Below are 18932 nucleotides of genomic sequence, written 5' to 3' on the forward strand. Positions count from 1 at the left end.
GGACACAGGTATCGGGAGGCCGGAAGAGGGAAGCAAGGGGCAAGGAGACACACAAGCATGACGAGAGGAGGACAACGTGCACACACACGTGGCATCGAGCTGGAGCACAGAGCAGAGGCGACCGCACAGAGGATCTGCACAGGCGAAAGGCAGCACAGAAGAGCAGCCAAGACGAGGCCCGGGCCAGCGCACGGACGCGGTGCGACGGAGACTTGGTCAACGCCTTCTCAAAGCTAAGTAAAAGAAAGTTGACCAAGCTAAGCTGTCCGGTGTGTGTGTGTATGAGGACACGTTCTTCTCCCCCACAGCAACTGCCACAGTCCGAGGGAGGAGGGACAGCAGAACCGCGTGGAGAAGAGACGCCAGGGGACTGAAAGGAACGGCGGGAGGACTACGAGGCCGACCCTTTACTACCACCCCTTTGAAAAGAATAAGTAGAAGCTTCCCCTTCCTGAACAATTTTATTTGTCACCACAGACCTGTTGGGAACTGTTTTAAAGACTTTATTGGGCAATCTGGTTGACTTGAAGATTTTTTTTGGACATTTGTATTTCTCTCAGCCATTTTAAAGAGCCCATTTTAACTGCTGTATTTTAACAGTTTTTATTCCCATTGTTTAATCCCTGCATTTGTTGATGCTGTGGTTTTATTGGTTTTAAATAAATTATTTAAAGCCACCAATCGAGTCATTTCTTAACAGTGGAAATACAAGTTGCTGGTATAAATAATAACTCCACACCCTTGTGTGACATTCAAACCTGAGACCTTGGATAGTAGGTTTGACCAGTGACAAAGCACAAAGCACAATAACTGACAAGGGTCAAATCAAATCCTTTCAAAAACTTGAGAATTTTACCTGGAGAATCAAGATTTGTTTAGGTACCTGCAGGTTGGGGATTTCTTTGTGAAAGAAATAAACCAGCTTTACCTCATGAGACAAACAGAGTGATTGAGACATTGTGCAGCACATTCAGGAACAAAACAGGTAGGGTGATATCAGCACTCTATCAAGGGCTAGTGATGAACAGAGGAATCTCCACACTCTATATTAGGGACAAATGGGAAAAAGAAAGCAAAATACAATTATCAAAAGAAGACTGGTTTAACATATGCAATATATAGCAAACAACTACTAGCTCCAGGATATGGAAAAAAATTTGTTGGAAAAACATAATCAGATTCTTCATCACTCCTAACAATAAAAAATAAATTTACATCTGTACAAGAGGCATGGTGGAGACTGTGGAGGAAAAAAAAATGTAGCTCATACTCATGTTTTTTGGGGATGTAAGAAATGTATGATGTATGGATTGAATTTAAGGCAATATTGGGATATGCAATACCAAACACATGGGAGGCCTTATACCTAAGCAACCTGACAAGAGAAACTGTTCAACGTAAGGATCAATACCTAATCAAAATCCTTTTAGCAGCAATGAAGAAGGCTATTACCAAGAAATGGCATAAAAAGGATCCTCCTTCTCTAAGTGAATGGAAAGACATTGCTGAGGAGATATATGACATAGGAAGACTCACTCTTTTACTGAGACTCCTACAATCAGAATTCACAGAAAAATGGACCAAATGGACTCAATATAAGGCCCATCACAGAGACACCACCTATGTTTCAGATAACCACTAAGGTGAATACTGTAATGCTCTATGTATTTGTAATGTACCTCAGTGACACACTTTTTGTTTTTTATATGTTTGTTCTGTGATAACAAATTAAAAAGCAATAAAGTTAAGTTATAAAAAAAAAGAAAAACAAATGAAGATGAACTCCATCTTGGCACGGCATACAGAAAAAATATGAGCTATCCGCTCTGAAACAGCCAATCTGCATGAGTGCATTACTAATGTGGAAGAATCAACAGCTGTATGCCAGAAGGATTTAAAAACTTAGGAAGCAAAGCTAGTAGAGCTGGAGGACAGAGCATGCAGGGATAACCTGCTAAAATTTAACCTGTAAGAGGGATCAGAAGACCAAAATGTTCTTGCTTACTTGATGGACAGTATCTGTAAGTGGTTCACTGGTTTTCAGTCAGCTCCACCGGAATTGATGAGATGTCACCGTCTCGGGCGGCTTCCCAGGGGGCCTGTCAGGAAACAGCAGCCCTCCCGTCCAATGATTATTAAGTTTCTTTGCTTCGCTGACAGGGATCGTGTGTTGAATGACGCCAGGAAGAATCCTCCAATGGAGGCCAGTATTCAGCTGAAATTTTCAGCTGTTTACAGCAAGACTACCACAAAAGATCAACAACCTTGCTATAAACTGATGCATGAGGCTTGTGTCAAAGGATTTCAGGCATTTTTGCTCTGCCCTGCTATGATTAAGTTCTTCAGAGGCAGCGAAATCCATAGGATCCAAAAGAGGACAAAGACTTTATCATATCCCTTGAAAAAATTTGAAGTTTGAAGTACCACTGAAGTCTCTAGGAGTTGTAGAAGTATGGACATAGCTACTGACATGGAAAATCAGTTTAATGAGGAATGATTAGATTTTATTTTTTTCCCTCTATTCTCATTTTGTATAATTTTTTTCATGCTGTTTATATATGATGACGATGGGAGACTTAAACTTTCTCTTTATTTGTGAGGCATAGTGACTGCAGGACACTAGTGTTGTGTGCCTGTTCACCTTGAATAATGTAGCTGATTAAGACGTGACATTTATTTGCCTGGGTCACTGCCAAAATTCATTCATTCCTTTTCCCCTGAGTGGAAGGTGGAGGTCATATGACTATTGCTCCTTTGTTATACTACAGCCCTGTAGTGTGCAGGGCAGGATGTTTATTTGTTTGTCTCAGCGTTGTCGTTATTGTAGTATGGTCCCAGTAAACTTAATCAGCCACCTAACATTATCACCATCAGACATTATATGGGCTTTGATGATTTAAATTGTGATGGAGACAATGAACAGCATTGCTTAATTATAAGTATACTGCTCCACACCAGTTGAAATGTATAAGTAATTATACTAATTACTCATATTTACACCTGAACATATAAGTCTGAACAAACACCATGATGAACTAGTCTCTTTTCTGACCACCACAGGTTGTGATGTAATTGGATGCAGTGAAACCTGGCTAAATGACAGCTCTTATATAAGTACTTTAAAGCTAGATGGCCACAGGTTCTATAACAAAAACAGATTTAGCAGAACAGGTGGTGGTTCATGTCTTTATGTGAATTCTTCTCTTTTGTTATTGGTGATGGTAAATCTGACTCTATTTTTATTGAGATGAATATTAACAATGGTAAAAACCTTATAGTTGGAGCAATTTATCGTCCCCCAGAAACTGATTTTGGCACCTTTCAGGTTAAATTGAATGAACTCTTATTTCCATAAATAGAATTAACAAAGACTGTATCATTCTCTGGGATTTTAATATTGATATCTCTAAAGATGATATTGCTAAAAAAGATCTTATTAACACACAACACTCTTCTTCCTTCTTACTTTTACCAGAGTAACACATTACAGTAAGTCATTAGTCATAAGTATTGATAACATCATTACAAACATTCATACTGTTTGTTCTGAATTGGGTGTGGTGCTTTCTGATATATCTGATCATCTTCATATAATTTTATTCATTGATCTTGCTAGAAACTCTGTAATGTCACATCATCAAACAAAAGCTAAAGTCCTAAATGAGAGAAATTTGCAGCAACTGCATGAAAGCTTGCATGCCAAAATATGGGATTTGGTTCATGTTTATGTTTTGCATACTAAAGGAATACTGAAGTCTATCAACCATAAAAATAAACTTTACAAATGCTACATTAATAACCCAAATGAGACAAATAAGAAAGAGTAAAGTACATAAAGGAATAAACACATATCATTCAAAAGAGCAAAAGAAATCACAATGCAGAACTCATAAATGCATCACAGGGAGATTCTAAAAACAGTGGACAGTGTTAAATAAGGTCCTCAGTAGGGGCCATAAGAATACTGTGCTCCCTGACAAGAAGATTTAAACATTTAGTGATACCTGTGACGATGATCTTGCGAACAATTTTAACAATCATTGTATCTCCATTGGTGAAAATATTTCCAACAAAATTAACCAACCCCAGGGTGCTTCTTTTAGGCACCTGGTAATTACCTAGTCTTTTTTTCTTGAAGCTAACTGATGGTAATGAAGTTTCTAAAATCATCATTAACATGAAAAGCTCACATACAGCTGGAGCAGATAAAATTTGTAGCAAAATTCTGAAAGCATTTGTGGAAATAAATGAAATTGTGGAGCCACTTCTCCCATTAATCTCTCACTACTTGTTGGAGATGTGCCAAAAATGCAAAGATAGCAAGAAATGTACTAGTTTACCAGTTTGTCTGCTGACAAAAATTATATGAACAACCACGGACCAATATCTATATTGCTTACATTCCAAGGTACTAGAGAGAATTGTGTATAGTAGATTAAGTGGTTACCTAGACAACTTAAATATTCTTGTCCCATCACAATATGGCTTCAGAAAGAAAAGCACTGCATGTATGGCAGTTCTTCATCTTATTGAAAATATTAATGATGCTACTGAAAATATTAATGATGCTACTGGAGAGTGTACTGGAGTGTGGCATTGGTATTTTCCTGGACCTGACAAAAGCATTTGATGCTATCAACTTTGAGATTCTGTTATACAAATCACATCATTATGGTGTCAGAGGTATTGCACTCAGCAGGTTCAGAAGTTACATGTATGGTATCTAAATGACCACAAATCATTCATTCATTCATTTTCTGTAACCGCTTATTCCGTAAGGGTTGTGGGCTGCTGGAGCCTATCCCAGCTGACACTGGGCAAGAGGCGGGGTACACCCGCCAGTTCATCACAGGGCTGACACATAGACAGACTCACACTCACATTCAATTTAGAGTCACCAATTAACCTAGCATGCATGTCTTTGGACTGTGGAGGAAGCCGGAGAACCTGGAGAGAACCCAAGCAGACACAGGGAGAACATGCAAACTCCGCCCCTGCCCCAGCCGGGGAGCTGGGGGAACAAACTCAGGACCGTGCCACCCTAAGTAACCACAAATCATTATGCAAATCCATCAAATACGGGGTCCCCCAGGGCTTTGTGTACCCTACATAAAAATTGTTTGCTGATGATACCAACTTGTTTTTAGTGCACAAGAATCAGTTTGAACTTCAAGAAATTCTACATAGGGAGCTTATGAAAGTGGACACTTGGTTTAAATGCAACAAACTATCTCTCAATATTAGAAAGACAAACTATATTGTTTTTTGCTCTAATAGGAATCAAAAAATGCTGAGCATATTTGCTTAAAATAAATGGGCAAGAAATTGTTAAGAGTAAATTCTACAAAATTTCTAGGGGACCACACAGATGAATATTTAAATTTCAAATATCATATTGATAATCAAACAAAAAACATTATCTAAATATGTGGGGTTTGTTAAAATAAAGAATTTTCTCAACACTCCTGACTTCGTACAAATCTCTATTTGAACCTCACATAAATTATTGTAATACCATATGGTGCAAAATCTTTTCATAGTCATCTCAAAAAATAAGAGATCCTCCAAAAAAAAAAAAGTTATACATGTCTTGTCATGGTCCAGAGTTAGTGCTCTTACCAGCCCTCTTTTCCACGAGTGTGGTCTTCTGAGGCTCACTGAGTGCAATGTCTTTCATAATGCATGTATGATGTATCAAATTGTTCATAGGTTAAACTACTGATTATGTCACCTTGTTCCAATCTGCCTCCCTCTACACACATGACACCAACTTGTGCATTTTGTGCAGAGGACCGCAGATATGGAACAAGCTAGATGATAACATAAAAATGTCACATTCTGTTTGCCTTTTCAAGAAGAAGTGCTGTTAAACAGAGCAAGGAATTTTAAACAGCTTTTCCAAACATCCTAATTTTATTTTGGATGCTAACATTATTTTATTTTGCACACAGAAACAAAATTATTTCATAAAAACCAAAAACTACCAGGGTCCAAATTATTAGCCCCCAATGCTAATAGTCAGTTGTGTAACCCTTTTGCTGAATAAGAGCCTGCAGTCGTTTCTGCACAAATCCATTTCAAAGCAGCTACAGATCCCAAAATCAACTGTGCAAACTCAACTAAGAATCACCAAAAAGCAGGTCTGCAATGAATTGGAAGTTGTTGGAACACAAGCGTCAGTGTCCATAGTCAGGCGTGTTTTACATCACCAGGCTGAGAGGCTGCTGAGCAAGAAGGAAGTCTTTGCTCCAGAAGTGGCACCTTAAGGCTCGACTGAAGTTTGCTACTGATCACATGGACAGTGAAAAGACCTTCTGGAGGAAACTTCTGTGGTCAGATGAAACAAACACTGAGCTATTTTGCCCAGTGACCAGAAATATGTTTGGGGGAGAGAAGGTGAAGCCTTCACAATACTTACTGTCAAAGCATGGTGGTGGTAGTATAATGCTCTGGGGCTGTTTTGCTACCATTGGAACTAGTGCTTTACATAAAATAAATAACCAAGAAGGAGGATTACCTCCAAATTCTTCAGGAAAAACTTGAAATTGTCAGTCAGAAAGTTGGCTCTTGGATGCAGTTGGGTCAGTGGTCAAGACAGTGACCCCAAACACACATCAAAAGTGGTAAAGAAATGCCTAAATCAGACTAGAATAAAAGTTTTAGACCGGCCTTCCAAAAGTCCTGACTTAAACCCCATCAAGAACCTGTGGACTGTGATGAAGAAAGAAGTCTGTGTCAGAAAGCTAATAAATTTAGTTGAACTGCACCAATTCTGTCAAGAGGAGTGGTCAAAGATACAACCAGAAGCTTGTGGATGGCTACCTAAAGAGCCTAATTGAAGTGAAAATGGTCAAGAGACATTTATCCAAATATTAGCATTGCTGTATGCATATTTTTGATCCAGCAGATTTTGTCATATTTCTAGAAGACCTGTAATAAATTTATGAAAAAACCAAATTGGATGATTGTTTTTTGTGACGACATGCATTTCAATCATTCCATCATAAAAAGTTATAGGAATCACTGAAAACTTAGGTCTAACATGATACACATACTCTTTACAAGTGTATGTAAACTTTTGACCACAACTACATGTTTACAGACTATAGGAACAACTTCATCTCCTACAGTGTCCTCCTTGATCATGTCTAGAGGGGAACCCTTTATTTGCAAAACTCGTGCAACGTCAGTGTTTAGGCCAGAATAATCACTCATGAGATTTTTCACGGCTCTGGGGTTCTCTTCTAGACACAAGCATCCTTCTGCCTGCCAGCACAGCCAAAGGAGGGAGAGGGAGAGAGAGACTCTCATGCTGTTTGCAGAATAAGTCGCTTCTTGTTACTTGCTTTTGTAAGTAAAATCACTAAAAGGGTCTAAAAAGTTGTTAAAGCTGTAGTTACTTAAAGCAGTAGTTGTGCTATATGGACAAGCCTGCTTTCTGCCCCCTGGTTATGTGCGCATCTCTGTGATGAGTTTGCATTGAAAACTGTCTACATGGCTCTGCATTGCATCTTCTAGAGGGCACTTTATCACAGTTATTCCTCAGAAAGGCATTTTTCCAAACAATGGTGAGAGGGGTGTGTGCAAAGGCTGCATGTGTCTGCTCTATATGTAACAGTAGAGCATATGAATAGGAATTCTGGCAAAAAACAAAAACAAACAAATAATAAAAAAAACTAAACAAACAAAAAAATTTATTAATTAAATCAGCAAGTCAGGCACATCTCTGATCAGTGCTTTTTATGAACAATAATTTACATCTTACAAAATGAAATAGTTTATTAGTAATTATTAGTTTAAACAGCAAATGTTTACATCACTGTACATCATATTCAAACAAACAGAGGCTTTACAATCATGCTTATACATAGTTGTTGTGTTGGTACATCACGACATACTACAGCTATTTGGCATTAAATTGCAATTACAGGATTTATCGTGTGTGTGTGTGTGTGTGTGTGTGTGTGTGTGTGTGTGTGTGTGTGTGTGTGTGTGTGTTTGTGTGTCGGTGTACACTCCTTAAATTGATAGTTTTAAAGTGAAATTACACCCAAGATCACACAAGAAGTCTGGAACACATACTGAGCATAATGATGAACAGCAGAGGAGTGGCTCACTCTGCAGAGTGGTCTACCCATATCTGTCAGTGGTATTGTCATGATCACAGGTCAGTCTCAAAAGAATGGGTCTTAATATGAGCCAGCCTTTGGAAGAGAAAGGAAGAGAGAGAGCCAGTAGAGATATGGATGCTTGATTGAACAGAGCTTTTTTCAGCTTTTTGTTGAGATCACATCCTTGGGTAAGATAGTGAACACCAAATCACAACAGAAGGAACAGCCATCTGGGTGTGAATGGCACCTTGCATGGCAGCCTCTGTCTCTGCTTAGTGTGTGAGTGTTTGTGTGAATGGGTTAATGGTACATGTAGTGTAAAGAAAGAAAAGCACTTAATAAAAGCCATTTGCCATATTTCATCGTGTGTTGAGTTTGACCAACAAACTTAATTAATGGCTTGATTCCACTGGGCATGGCTCAGCTGTGTTACAGCTGCACCACAACCGTTGGCTGCCATCCTACACAATACTTGCGATTCCACCAACAGGGCTGCAGCGTGTCCCAGAAGCAGCTCTCTGCTCTGCTCTACTTAAAATATGCAACAAGTCTATTTTTTAACAAATGCTGCATGAGTCTGTGCAGTGCACATTAAGGGGCCTAAGAATCAGACACAGAAAAAGCAGAGAGAATGCAGAAGCCCATGCAGACTCACAATCATTTAACTATGTAACCTAGTTATTCATTGTAGGAGCACAAAAAGCAAGTTAAGAAGACCAAATTAACAAAGTCTGAGCAAATAAACATAATCAGGCAGGCAAAATGCTTCACTGCTGAAATGGTGCTGGTGGGACCTGCTGCTTTGTATAGGGTGGATCAAAACCATGGTGCACATGTGCTGTGCCAAGTGAAATCAACAGATTAGGAGCATTATGGCTGATTCACTCTAGGGGCCCTATCTTACGCTGATCTAAAGTGCAAGTGACAGGCGCGAGGCGCAATGAATTTAATTTATTCAAGGAGTGTTTACCTTTGCCATCTTGTGCCAGGGGCAGGAGTGATATTTTGCCCTGCCCCGCCCTTTGCGCCACTAGCAAAGCGGGATACACCTATCAGATGTGCCCATGTGACCTCATTAATTCACAGGCAAGTTTAGGCCAAACATAAACATGTAATAAACCAATCACAAAGTCATGCAGTCAAATATAATGTCTTGTATATTTTATATGTCATAGATCATAATTGTTTAATCATTGCATTTCTGGATCATAACAAACAGGCAGACACAAACACTACAGCTGCTCCAGCTGTCATGCTGACTCATCTGATATAGACAATCTGACAGCTGTGATCCCGTCCCGTGTGCACTTTGAAGGTCTGTTTAGATTTATCAGGCTTTATAATTATATATTTTTTTCTTTATTATTGAGTTTATCTTTAAAGACACATGTGCGCACGGCTGTTTAACATTAATGAAAAGTGTTCTGTGATTATGGAGAAGTGAGTGCTCCTCAGCCAAGCGCGAGACACACGCGAACCCTTTTAACTTCAATATTTACAATTTATTGCTGATAGAAAACATGTTTAAATAACACTTAACTAATCCACACTCCCGTGTGAGGAAGAGAATGACCATAAATGAAGGTGTTTTGTGATTATGAAGACGTGTGTGTGTTTCGGTCAAGCCTGCCTGGTGCTATCTTGTCCTGAAAGACCACAGACTTTGCACTTCGACCAGGTTTTGGCTGGTCTAAAGCACAAGCGGTTTTCACCCCAATGTGCTGAGCACAAGATAGCAAACGTGCCTGGCCACACCTTCGTTTTGCCTTCATGCTTAGACCTCCCGCCCACAGCAGCACAGACCCAGTGCAAGTGCATTTGCTATCTTACCCACATGGCAAAAATGGCACTTGCACTGGTGTAAGATAGCAAAATCACTTGCGCTGGCGGCGCAATGGCTTTGCGCCAGGCGTAAGATAGGGTCCTAGATGTTTAAGCAGCCCATATGCCTGGTATTACCTGTTGTTTTTCATTTCAGCATCCATATTAATTTCGTCTTGCTCTGCTCCTTTCTCACTCCAAAAAAGAAAAAAAAATATTGTAATTCAGCTTTAGTTTAAACTGTAGCCTGTTGGCCAAAATGCACTAAAAACTCGCGCATCAATTCAAGCTTCTATTGCACACTGCAGGCTTCACACCACAGAACCAACAGTATTTAAGGAAACGGTCACTATTCATATGTATCTATTTATAAATGCCAACTTGAGTTGAAAGTTAGGGGGTCAAAAAGTGTTGGCCTATAGGGATTAATATTTGTGTGAAAATGACACATTTTCTATCCAGGGAACAGAGGTACACTATGCCAGTGTTTGTGGGTTCCAAACCTAACCACTTTAGTGTTTTACCTGCTAGTATTAATAATTATTATTGAGACAGAATAACATAATTTCAACATTAATCAACATTATAATAAATAATTGAAACTGTGCATGCTGTGTGCAGCTTGACCTTTGCTGCGGCTGCATGTGAGGATGAACTGCCAAGTTCACTGTCTCTAAACTGCCTCATGGGAGCAATACTTTACAATTCTTCATATTTTAAACAAATGAAATTTGTTAAAGTCATTTGGTGTTTTCAAAGTTATGATATTGAGCAGAAACAGATTCCATATTCTGTTCACATTCAGAGGCTGCTGCTGACCACAGCAGAGGGATCGCATAGTGCACGCTTCAATGTTCAACATACTTGGCTTTATAAAGTTAATGATCACAGTTAAAATGCAGAATTCGGGTGTGTTTTGGATAAACTATTAATCCAGTTCTTGAAGCTTTGGGCTTTCACCTAGAGATTACGAATTTCGCAGCAAACCTCAGTCTGGCACATTTTATCTTTCCAGTGCAGCACACAGTTTACATCTTCCTTGTTTAATATTTGGGAATATTTCCACACAATGCTGGTGGCAGACATCATGTTGTGTGTCTAATTCAGATGGTAGAGCCACAAGGTACTGTGTTAACTGCATTAATGATCAGAGTGTTTGAATTCATGGTGCTTTTTAAATAATTAATTAAAGGACTCGGTGTGCTCATCCAGTAACACATAAGAGCAACAAAACTCTATAGATGGCGCCTATGATAATAGTTCATTTCTTTAATAAAATATTGTCCTCTGAGGGGAAAAATCCTCACCTTTTTTCAGCTCAGTCTATATAATGACTGAACGGTGTGCAATAGTCATGTTTTTGTATTAAGGCAGCAGAATAATTAACATCAGTTTCACTCAGTTTACATCACTGAGGATGTTTTAGACCACAGCAGACAGCAAACTGAACACCATCAACAGTGAGGACATGACGAAGGAGAGACAGCTCTGGACAGTTCATCAACATGGCAGTTCAAAATGGTGTGGGTGTCTGAGCAATGGCACTTGGGCACATGTCAGACTCGTAGAGCGAGCAGTACCTGAGCAAAATTGAAGTGGGATGGAGACGCTCCATCCTTTAAAAAAAGCCACTCTGCGCTCCATCCAATCCTCCCCGCTCGTGCTCCCCACTCACTCCCGCTCCGCTCACATGCAGGGTAGTGTTTTTTTTCCTTTCTCTCTTTTCTCTTCTCCTTCTATTCAATCAGCTCTCCCTCCTTCCTTGACTCATAACAGCAAATTTCTTCTCTTCAAACTCTTCTGCAAACTCTATGTAGAAAAACATAACTTTTGAACCAGAGTGTGTGTGAGCTGCCGCAGTTTGGCAATGGTGCCGTCATGCACTGTTCAGGCATGTTGTGTGAACCAGCTGTTAGCAAGAACATAGCAACTTTTTTCCAGCCAGCAACAGTCTGGTACAGTCAGAGTTTCATAAGTTACATTTTGGGTGGAGTATCACTTTAGTTTGCTCACTTATTGAGTATTCATATACATTCAATATTCAATGGGGATTTTCATATAATATTATTTTATGGATTTATTTTATTAGATACTTGACTGTTTGTGTTGTAGGTGTGGGGTATAATTCAGTGTTGCAATTATTTTACAATGAAATGAAAAATTAAAAGTATTGAAACTTGACTGGTAACACTTTCAATTCGGTACACATGAAATAATCATTATTACTTAATGTAGTATTTGTTCTCCAGAAATTCATCATTATTCACGAGTTCATAAATATCAGTAAGTTAAAATAACAGTTACTGTTCTTGATAAACTCCAAATCAGCCACTAAGTGGCACAAACTAGTAAAGACTAAATCTCTACTCTTTTTGTGCCCTCTCAAGTAAACCATAAGTACTTGCTTACACCATTTTTACGCCAAAATTAGCTTGAATGTGCATGTAAACATGGGTGACCCAGCTAAAAGTGGGGGACTGACCCTTTTCCCATTGACCCCATTTACCTGTTTTTATCTCATGGACAGAGGACATAACAGAGAGAAAGGGATTTTTAAAGGTGTCTGTGTTCAGCTCTATGTACTTTTGTAGCTTGGTAATGAATCTCTGAGGTCTGAAGTTTTGTTTTTTTTCTGTATTGCTGCTTGTAAGGCTTCTGCCTTATTTTACAGTTTGCATTCAGCTGACAGGAGTTGTGTTAAGTTACAGCTGATGAAAACACAACAATTCCTGATTCTACTGCTTTTAGATAACAAGTAACAAGACTTCTATTGTGAAGGATTTTCATTCATTCATTCATTATCCATAAGCACTTGTTCTTGTGGTGTCCTGCGGGTGGGATGGGGGGGCTAGAGTCTATTCCAGCTGACATTGGACATGAGGAGGGATATGTCCAAGTTAGTGACTGCCATGCTTGATCACTAAATACACACCATAAATACCCGTGACAACTCAAATGACTATTTATTTGGCCCTGGAATTAATGACAATTGTACCCTTTTCCATTTAAGAGAAAAGCCAGATGTTAGCTGGTGTTAGTAGGTTTTTTGTCCAGTGTAAAAGGGGCTAAAGTGGTCCCTCATTACCTCACAATTACCTTACTATTACTTACTCTTTGAATAATCATTAAGGGGAAGTCATCATTATCTACAATATAGAATCAGTTATTCAAGGACTACTCATTAAAGATTTCCTTAATTATTAAATGGTTCATCACTTGTCCGTAGGGCTGGGTACCTGATACTTTTATGGCAATGACCAAATTGCTTTGATACTATCAAGTATTGAAAATTGCCTCGTCATTCGGTACGAAGTTTTGATATCTGCAGTGAGAAGTAAGCACACAACATGCTTGCACCAAGATCTAATAATGCTGGTGATTTGCTGCCCAACATTAAACATTGTAGAGGCATGCTGAAAAACACTATATCACATCCAGAGACAGGGATTATTGTTTTACCACGATTTACTTATAAAATTAGTATTGAAAAAAGTGTCGTCCAGGAACTGGTATCAAGTCAAGGTATTTGTATCCGTACCAGTATTGAACATTTTTGAACAATGCTCAGCCCTACTTTTGCTTAGTAACTACTCACATTTTTGTATACCTTATTGTAAAGTGTTACCAACTTGCCCATGCAGCTAAGGGATTTTTTACCTTACAAGAACTTTTAGGGTTCTTGCCAACCCCACACTCAGCTCCTGAGTTTTACTCCATGCATTACACACCACAGTGTGTGTGGGCCTAAAAAACACCTTCAGCACACATTTATAATAGACATGCAGCATCGCTAGGATAAAGTAATTAACTCTCCTTGATATTTTTTCCCAGATTCGGGATCAAAATTGGAGATTTCTAAAACCACTACACTTTCAGTGCTAAGTGAAAATCAAAGTAAGAAGATGTCATAGCATGGGAATTGAGTCACACGTATCCTGATCATTTTTCTCTTAGTGCATATGGCTCTTGGTGATGTTCATTACTCTTACTGCTTCACTGCTTTACTTCACTGCTTTCCCCCATTTGATCAATCCAAGGATTGGAGAAGTTGGAGACCTTTGGGGTGCGTCTCCCTGCCCTTAAACCAACCCTGGCCCCAGTCTGTGAGCCTCCTCCACCTTCCTGGGCCTGCTGAATCCGAAAGGCCTCTCTCAGGTTCTGAGCTCGGACCTCTTTACTCTGGATCTCCTCAACTACTCGACTAGGGAACCAGCCCCTTTCACCATCGTGGAGCCTTTCGCCCATCATCCAGCCTAGAACACAGAAGACGATCACAGGTGACATGAAGATGTAAAGTGTAAATTACAAAAAACAATACACAAAGGGCCTGATTTACTAAGATCCCTAAGGGTGCTAAATTGCGTGAGCATTCTAACATATTGCACATTTGGTTTGTGTGTGTTTTGTGGATGATGAACTAAGAATAATTACAAAAATGACAACAGGTGCAAACACTGTGGAGACTGCGGTATTTAAAAGAGGGTTTTACAGGTGTCCAGCATGGGGAAAGATGGAAAGCAGAATGACTGCAAGTGCAAAAATTAAATTCAATCCAATAGAATTAGAGGTGTTAGTGCAAGACATAAATAAACATATTGTTGAGCTACAGCAAAAAAAAAAAGTCAAGAGCAACTGTTGCAATTAAGAGAAGGCAAGACATAGAGCAAAATCGAAGATGGGGTAGAGGCAGTGGTGAGGTCTTTCTGTCCAAGCAGTCCCACAGTGGAGCAGCCAGGGACTGGAGAGGGAAAACAGGTATGCGCTGAATACAGGAGCACACTGGGGACAGAAATGTGCAAGCTTCCAAAAAACTCAGTTCAAAATGTAATGTTGGTGAAAAAGAGGAAATAGGAGGATGTCAATTTTCTTTAGGCTACAGTGGCTGTAAATTCAGTTTCTGTGTAAAGGATTATTGAATGAAAATAAAAAGAAAAGCATAGCCCAAACAGCTGTTCAGAAATGACTTGAAATCAGAGTGTCTCCTCCTTGCCACAATAACAGCACCTGTCTGTGTGCATCACTGGGCCATTTAGCACTTCCTTTCAAATGTATTAAATACAGATGTGGTCACAGTCACCGCAAGTGCATGTGCTAAACATATATGCATTTTATCCTCCCAGTATTTTGCACTGTTAGTAGATCAGCTTCCATATTTGTTTGCAAGTGATATCAAGTTTGCACGCGTTTTTACACACACAAATCTTTAGTAACTCAGGCCCAAAGTTTTTAAGCTAGACAATTATTTTTCAAGAGAAAGCAGATTTTTGCATCTACGCACCATCATCTGTTCTCTCTAGAAGGTTCAAAACATCAGCCATCTCAATGGAGAGTTCATCTGGCTCTTGAGATGAGTATGACTGAATACACTGCACCTGTGGAGAGTCTGATATATATCATAGATAGTTTAATTTCACATCTCCTGATGCATACTGAGAACTGCACTTAGTGTTGGTGTGATATTCTGTCTCACCTGGTTGGTGGGCACTGGTAGACATAAAGCGTGTGCGCCGGTTAGGGGTGAGAGCACACATCCATCGAAGCTTATCACTCCTGTCCACAGGATGCCATTGATTAGTGAGCAGTTAAAGATACATTCATTGTTGTTAGGCATGTTCGTCATTCTTCCACTAGGGTGAACTATTTAAGTTGAACATACAAAATGACTCTTGGACAGAGATATATTCTATATTTTTCTCATTTTGTCAACCAACCCCATGAAAAGAGCAAAACCAACAATGAAATGATCCTACTAACAAGTTTTGTCTGCCTGATATATTTTTTCTGTACCAGAGAGTTACCCAAAAACTAAAAACACATCAATGAGCCACATTGTGTCAGTGACATGTTCCTTTAGTACCATGAACACATAAGTTTATTGTGTGTTTTTGTGTAGTTCATTTTGGCTCAATCTAACATGCCTGAAATACTCATTAGAGTACCATACCTACGACTTGTTGGTTTTGCCATCCTGGTTTTATTTGTATTTAACTGAAAAGGCCCAAACCATCTTGATACCTGGACTTTTGTGAACAAAAAAAAAAAAAAAGATTTTTATCTGTTATTTCATATTTCAAATGCCTTGTGCAGAAAACAATCTACCTACATATTGATAATGAAGAAGTGCAATTTTCTTTCTGCATCTTGTGTTGTGTTTAGCCAGTGAGCTTTTGGTGCTGAATGCCACAAACAAGGTAAGGAAGCCAGAAACTATTGCAAGATGAACTAAGTGCTACACTTGGTCTTTTCATAATGTTTGCTAATAATAACAAAAAAATGACACCAGCCTTGTCCTAATAATCTACTAATTTTCAAGTGACTATGATACTAAACAATCCTGAGGCATTCAATCTAACTTTTCATATTTTATCAGTTACAGCAACTGGTGAGACCAGAGCAGAGTTGGTAAATGTGACCGAAGTGTCTGAAGTGTACATGTCTTATCAAAACAATAGTGGCTTCACAGTTAAATTCTGCTTTACTGAACACAAAATCTCAACATTCTTTATTAATAAGATGAGATAAGATAAAGATATTTGTGTTATGCTCACTATCTGCTGTCATTAAAATTTCGATAACATAAATGTTAATGTTTCTTTGCCCCAGCACAACTTTACATCGGTGCTATTTGAACATCTACTCTTCAGAGGTGAATTTTCCACATAAAAGTGACCACTGATCCTACAAAAATGCTTGCCCTAGGCTTCCGGTTGTGCAGGCAAGATGGAGTAGTTGCACTTTTCAATGCTCTCGACCTGCTAACTTCTAAAGACTCCTAAAAGTTCTACCGCAACAACATAACCAGCCATAAATACTTAGATATAATCACCAGCATTATCCCACATCGGAAATGTGTTTAAGATCTAAGAGAGATGAGCAAAAGAAGGTAGACTCTGCATCCAGTTATGTTACAGTTACGTCCGTTACGGCTATGCTAACAGCTATGCTAGCAGAACACAAGACAGCACTCCAGGCGGCATTCAACACAGCATTCTCCAAACTCGAAACAAAGTTGGACAATATCCAGGCCACCTTACTGGAGCACCAGCAATGTCTCTCTTCGCTGGAAGTGTCTGCCACCACGACCAGCCAGGATATGCAAGCCATGGAGATAAAGTTAACTGCAACCATGCTAAAAGCCAAGCTTATCGACCTGGATAGCAGAAGCCGCTGGAACAATATTAGGATTGTTGGCCTTCCCGAGGACACCAAGTGTCCCCAGACTACAGTGTTTTTCTGTCAGCTCTTACTCAAGGTCTTTGGGGAACATACTCTGACATCAGAACCAGAGTTAGACTGGGCTCATCACATGCTAGCAGCTAAGCCAGGCCAAGGTGGGAAGCCCAGGGCCGTCATGATATGCTTCCACAGATTCCAGACCCGGGAGCTGGTGGTGCGCGAAGCTCGAAAGCTGCGGGGCAAGCTGAAATACAAAGACAGTCCGATCCACATATTTGAGGACTACTGCCCTGAGATATTGGAACAACGCTCGGTGTATCACAACGTCATGAAGGAGCTCTACAACCTTGGCCAGCTCTCCACTACCTGGTTAAGTTGTTCATTATGACCACTGAGGGAAGGAGGAGATGGCTCACTTCCCTCAAGGACGCCCAAGATTTCATCAAGTCTCGCCGCCAACACAGCTCCGGGACTACAATTTTATCTGGCTATAGGACTACCATGGAAACATGACAGTCTATGCCAAATGGGGGCTGATTTCAGCTGCGTTATTGTTAGCGTTATTGCTCAGCTAAATTGAAATGACTAGCCCCTAGACTGACAGATAAAGGGCTGCTAAGAGTTCAGTACAATGTCGTGCTATGTTTTCTTTACAATGGCTACGTTCACCTGTGTTTACACTGTTTTTCTATTGTGTCATGTTACAGGTTGGGGTCAGACTCTGGCCCGGTTGTTTTTAGCAAGTAGCCATGTCTGGCGCTAGGTTAACTTGTCATTACTACCAAATTAAGGCTAATGAAAATTCATCAACATTTTGGACCGTACGTTCAATTTTCTATTACGGTGATTGTGTTTAATTAAGGTAAAACAGCTCTTCCTCTGTTAAACTTAAGAGCACTTTTCTTTTTTTTTTCTCTTTCTACTTCTCTGCAATGTTGCTTTGCTGGACCTGCTCATCTTTGTCTTATTTGTTGACTTACTCATCTCCTTAAATTTAAAGTAATTTACCTACTATGTTTGTGCCATGTTTTTCTGTTTACTCTTTATAATTTAGGAATCATCATCAGCACTGTCATTCATAAATGCTGGGGTTACTGTCCGCCATTTTGGTAACTCTACCGGGTAGCTGGTTCATTTGCACTTGAAGCTGTTTTTTCATTGAACTCATTGGCTATATTGAGATGTGGACAGATTGGGGCCAGGGCTGGAAGAACCATGCAGACACAAGGACAATGCATTACTGTGCAATGGACACATAAGGCTCCATTAATGAAATGGGAATCCCAGGTCCAGGGACTCAGGTTAAGTCGTTGGCCACGTTGTTCTTTACACGTGACGTGTATGTACATGTTCAGTGTATATGAAAGTTTTTTATTTTGTCTTGTACCCCCCCTTCCTCTTTTTTTCTCTCTTTCTTTCTTTTGCTCTTCTCTTTCTCCTTTTCCATCCTCCAGTATCCAACACTTCCTTAGTCTCTACAACTACCTGCTCCCGCACAATTACCCCCCTCCTCCCTTTCACACCGCAGCCCTGTTCCCCTACTTGGGGATGGTATGATATGACCAACACCAATGACACAGTCAGTAAGGGGTGCCACCAAGTCTGATAGGATCATGGCTCACATGCAACAGCTCAAAGGGGACTTATTTTTTATTCAGGAGACCCATCTCTGCAACAGAGAGGTACCATGGCTCAGAAAAGCCTGGATCAGCCACCTGTTTCACTCTAAATTTAATGAGAAGGCCAGGGGCACAGCTATTCTGATTCGTAAAAACATCCAATTTGAACCTCACAAAACTGTGGTGGATCCCGCAGGCCGTTTTG

General features: G+C 39.7%; 1 protein-coding gene across 1 annotated transcript in view; it reads right to left on the minus strand.

Moving 5' to 3' along the window:
- Positions 1–12837: 12837 nt before the first annotated feature.
- Positions 12838–18932, minus strand: part of ngef (neuronal guanine nucleotide exchange factor) — a 59520-nt gene continuing 53425 nt past the window's right edge. The window contains exons 13-15 of the mRNA XM_084716750.1: positions 15403–15482; positions 15211–15315; positions 12838–14185 (exon numbers count right to left, since the gene is read on the minus strand). Coding sequence (XP_084572876.1) covers positions 13926–14185; positions 15211–15315; positions 15403–15482 — 445 coding nt within the window. The 3' untranslated portion in view covers positions 12838–13925. The remainder of the gene's footprint in view (positions 14186–15210; positions 15316–15402; positions 15483–18932) is intronic.

Source organism: Lutjanus erythropterus, chromosome 4 (assembly GCF_056507025.1).
Source record: "Lutjanus erythropterus isolate fLutEry1 chromosome 4, fLutEry1.hap2, whole genome shotgun sequence".
NCBI classification, from domain to species: Eukaryota; Metazoa; Chordata; class Actinopteri; order Lutjaniformes; family Lutjanidae; genus Lutjanus; species Lutjanus erythropterus.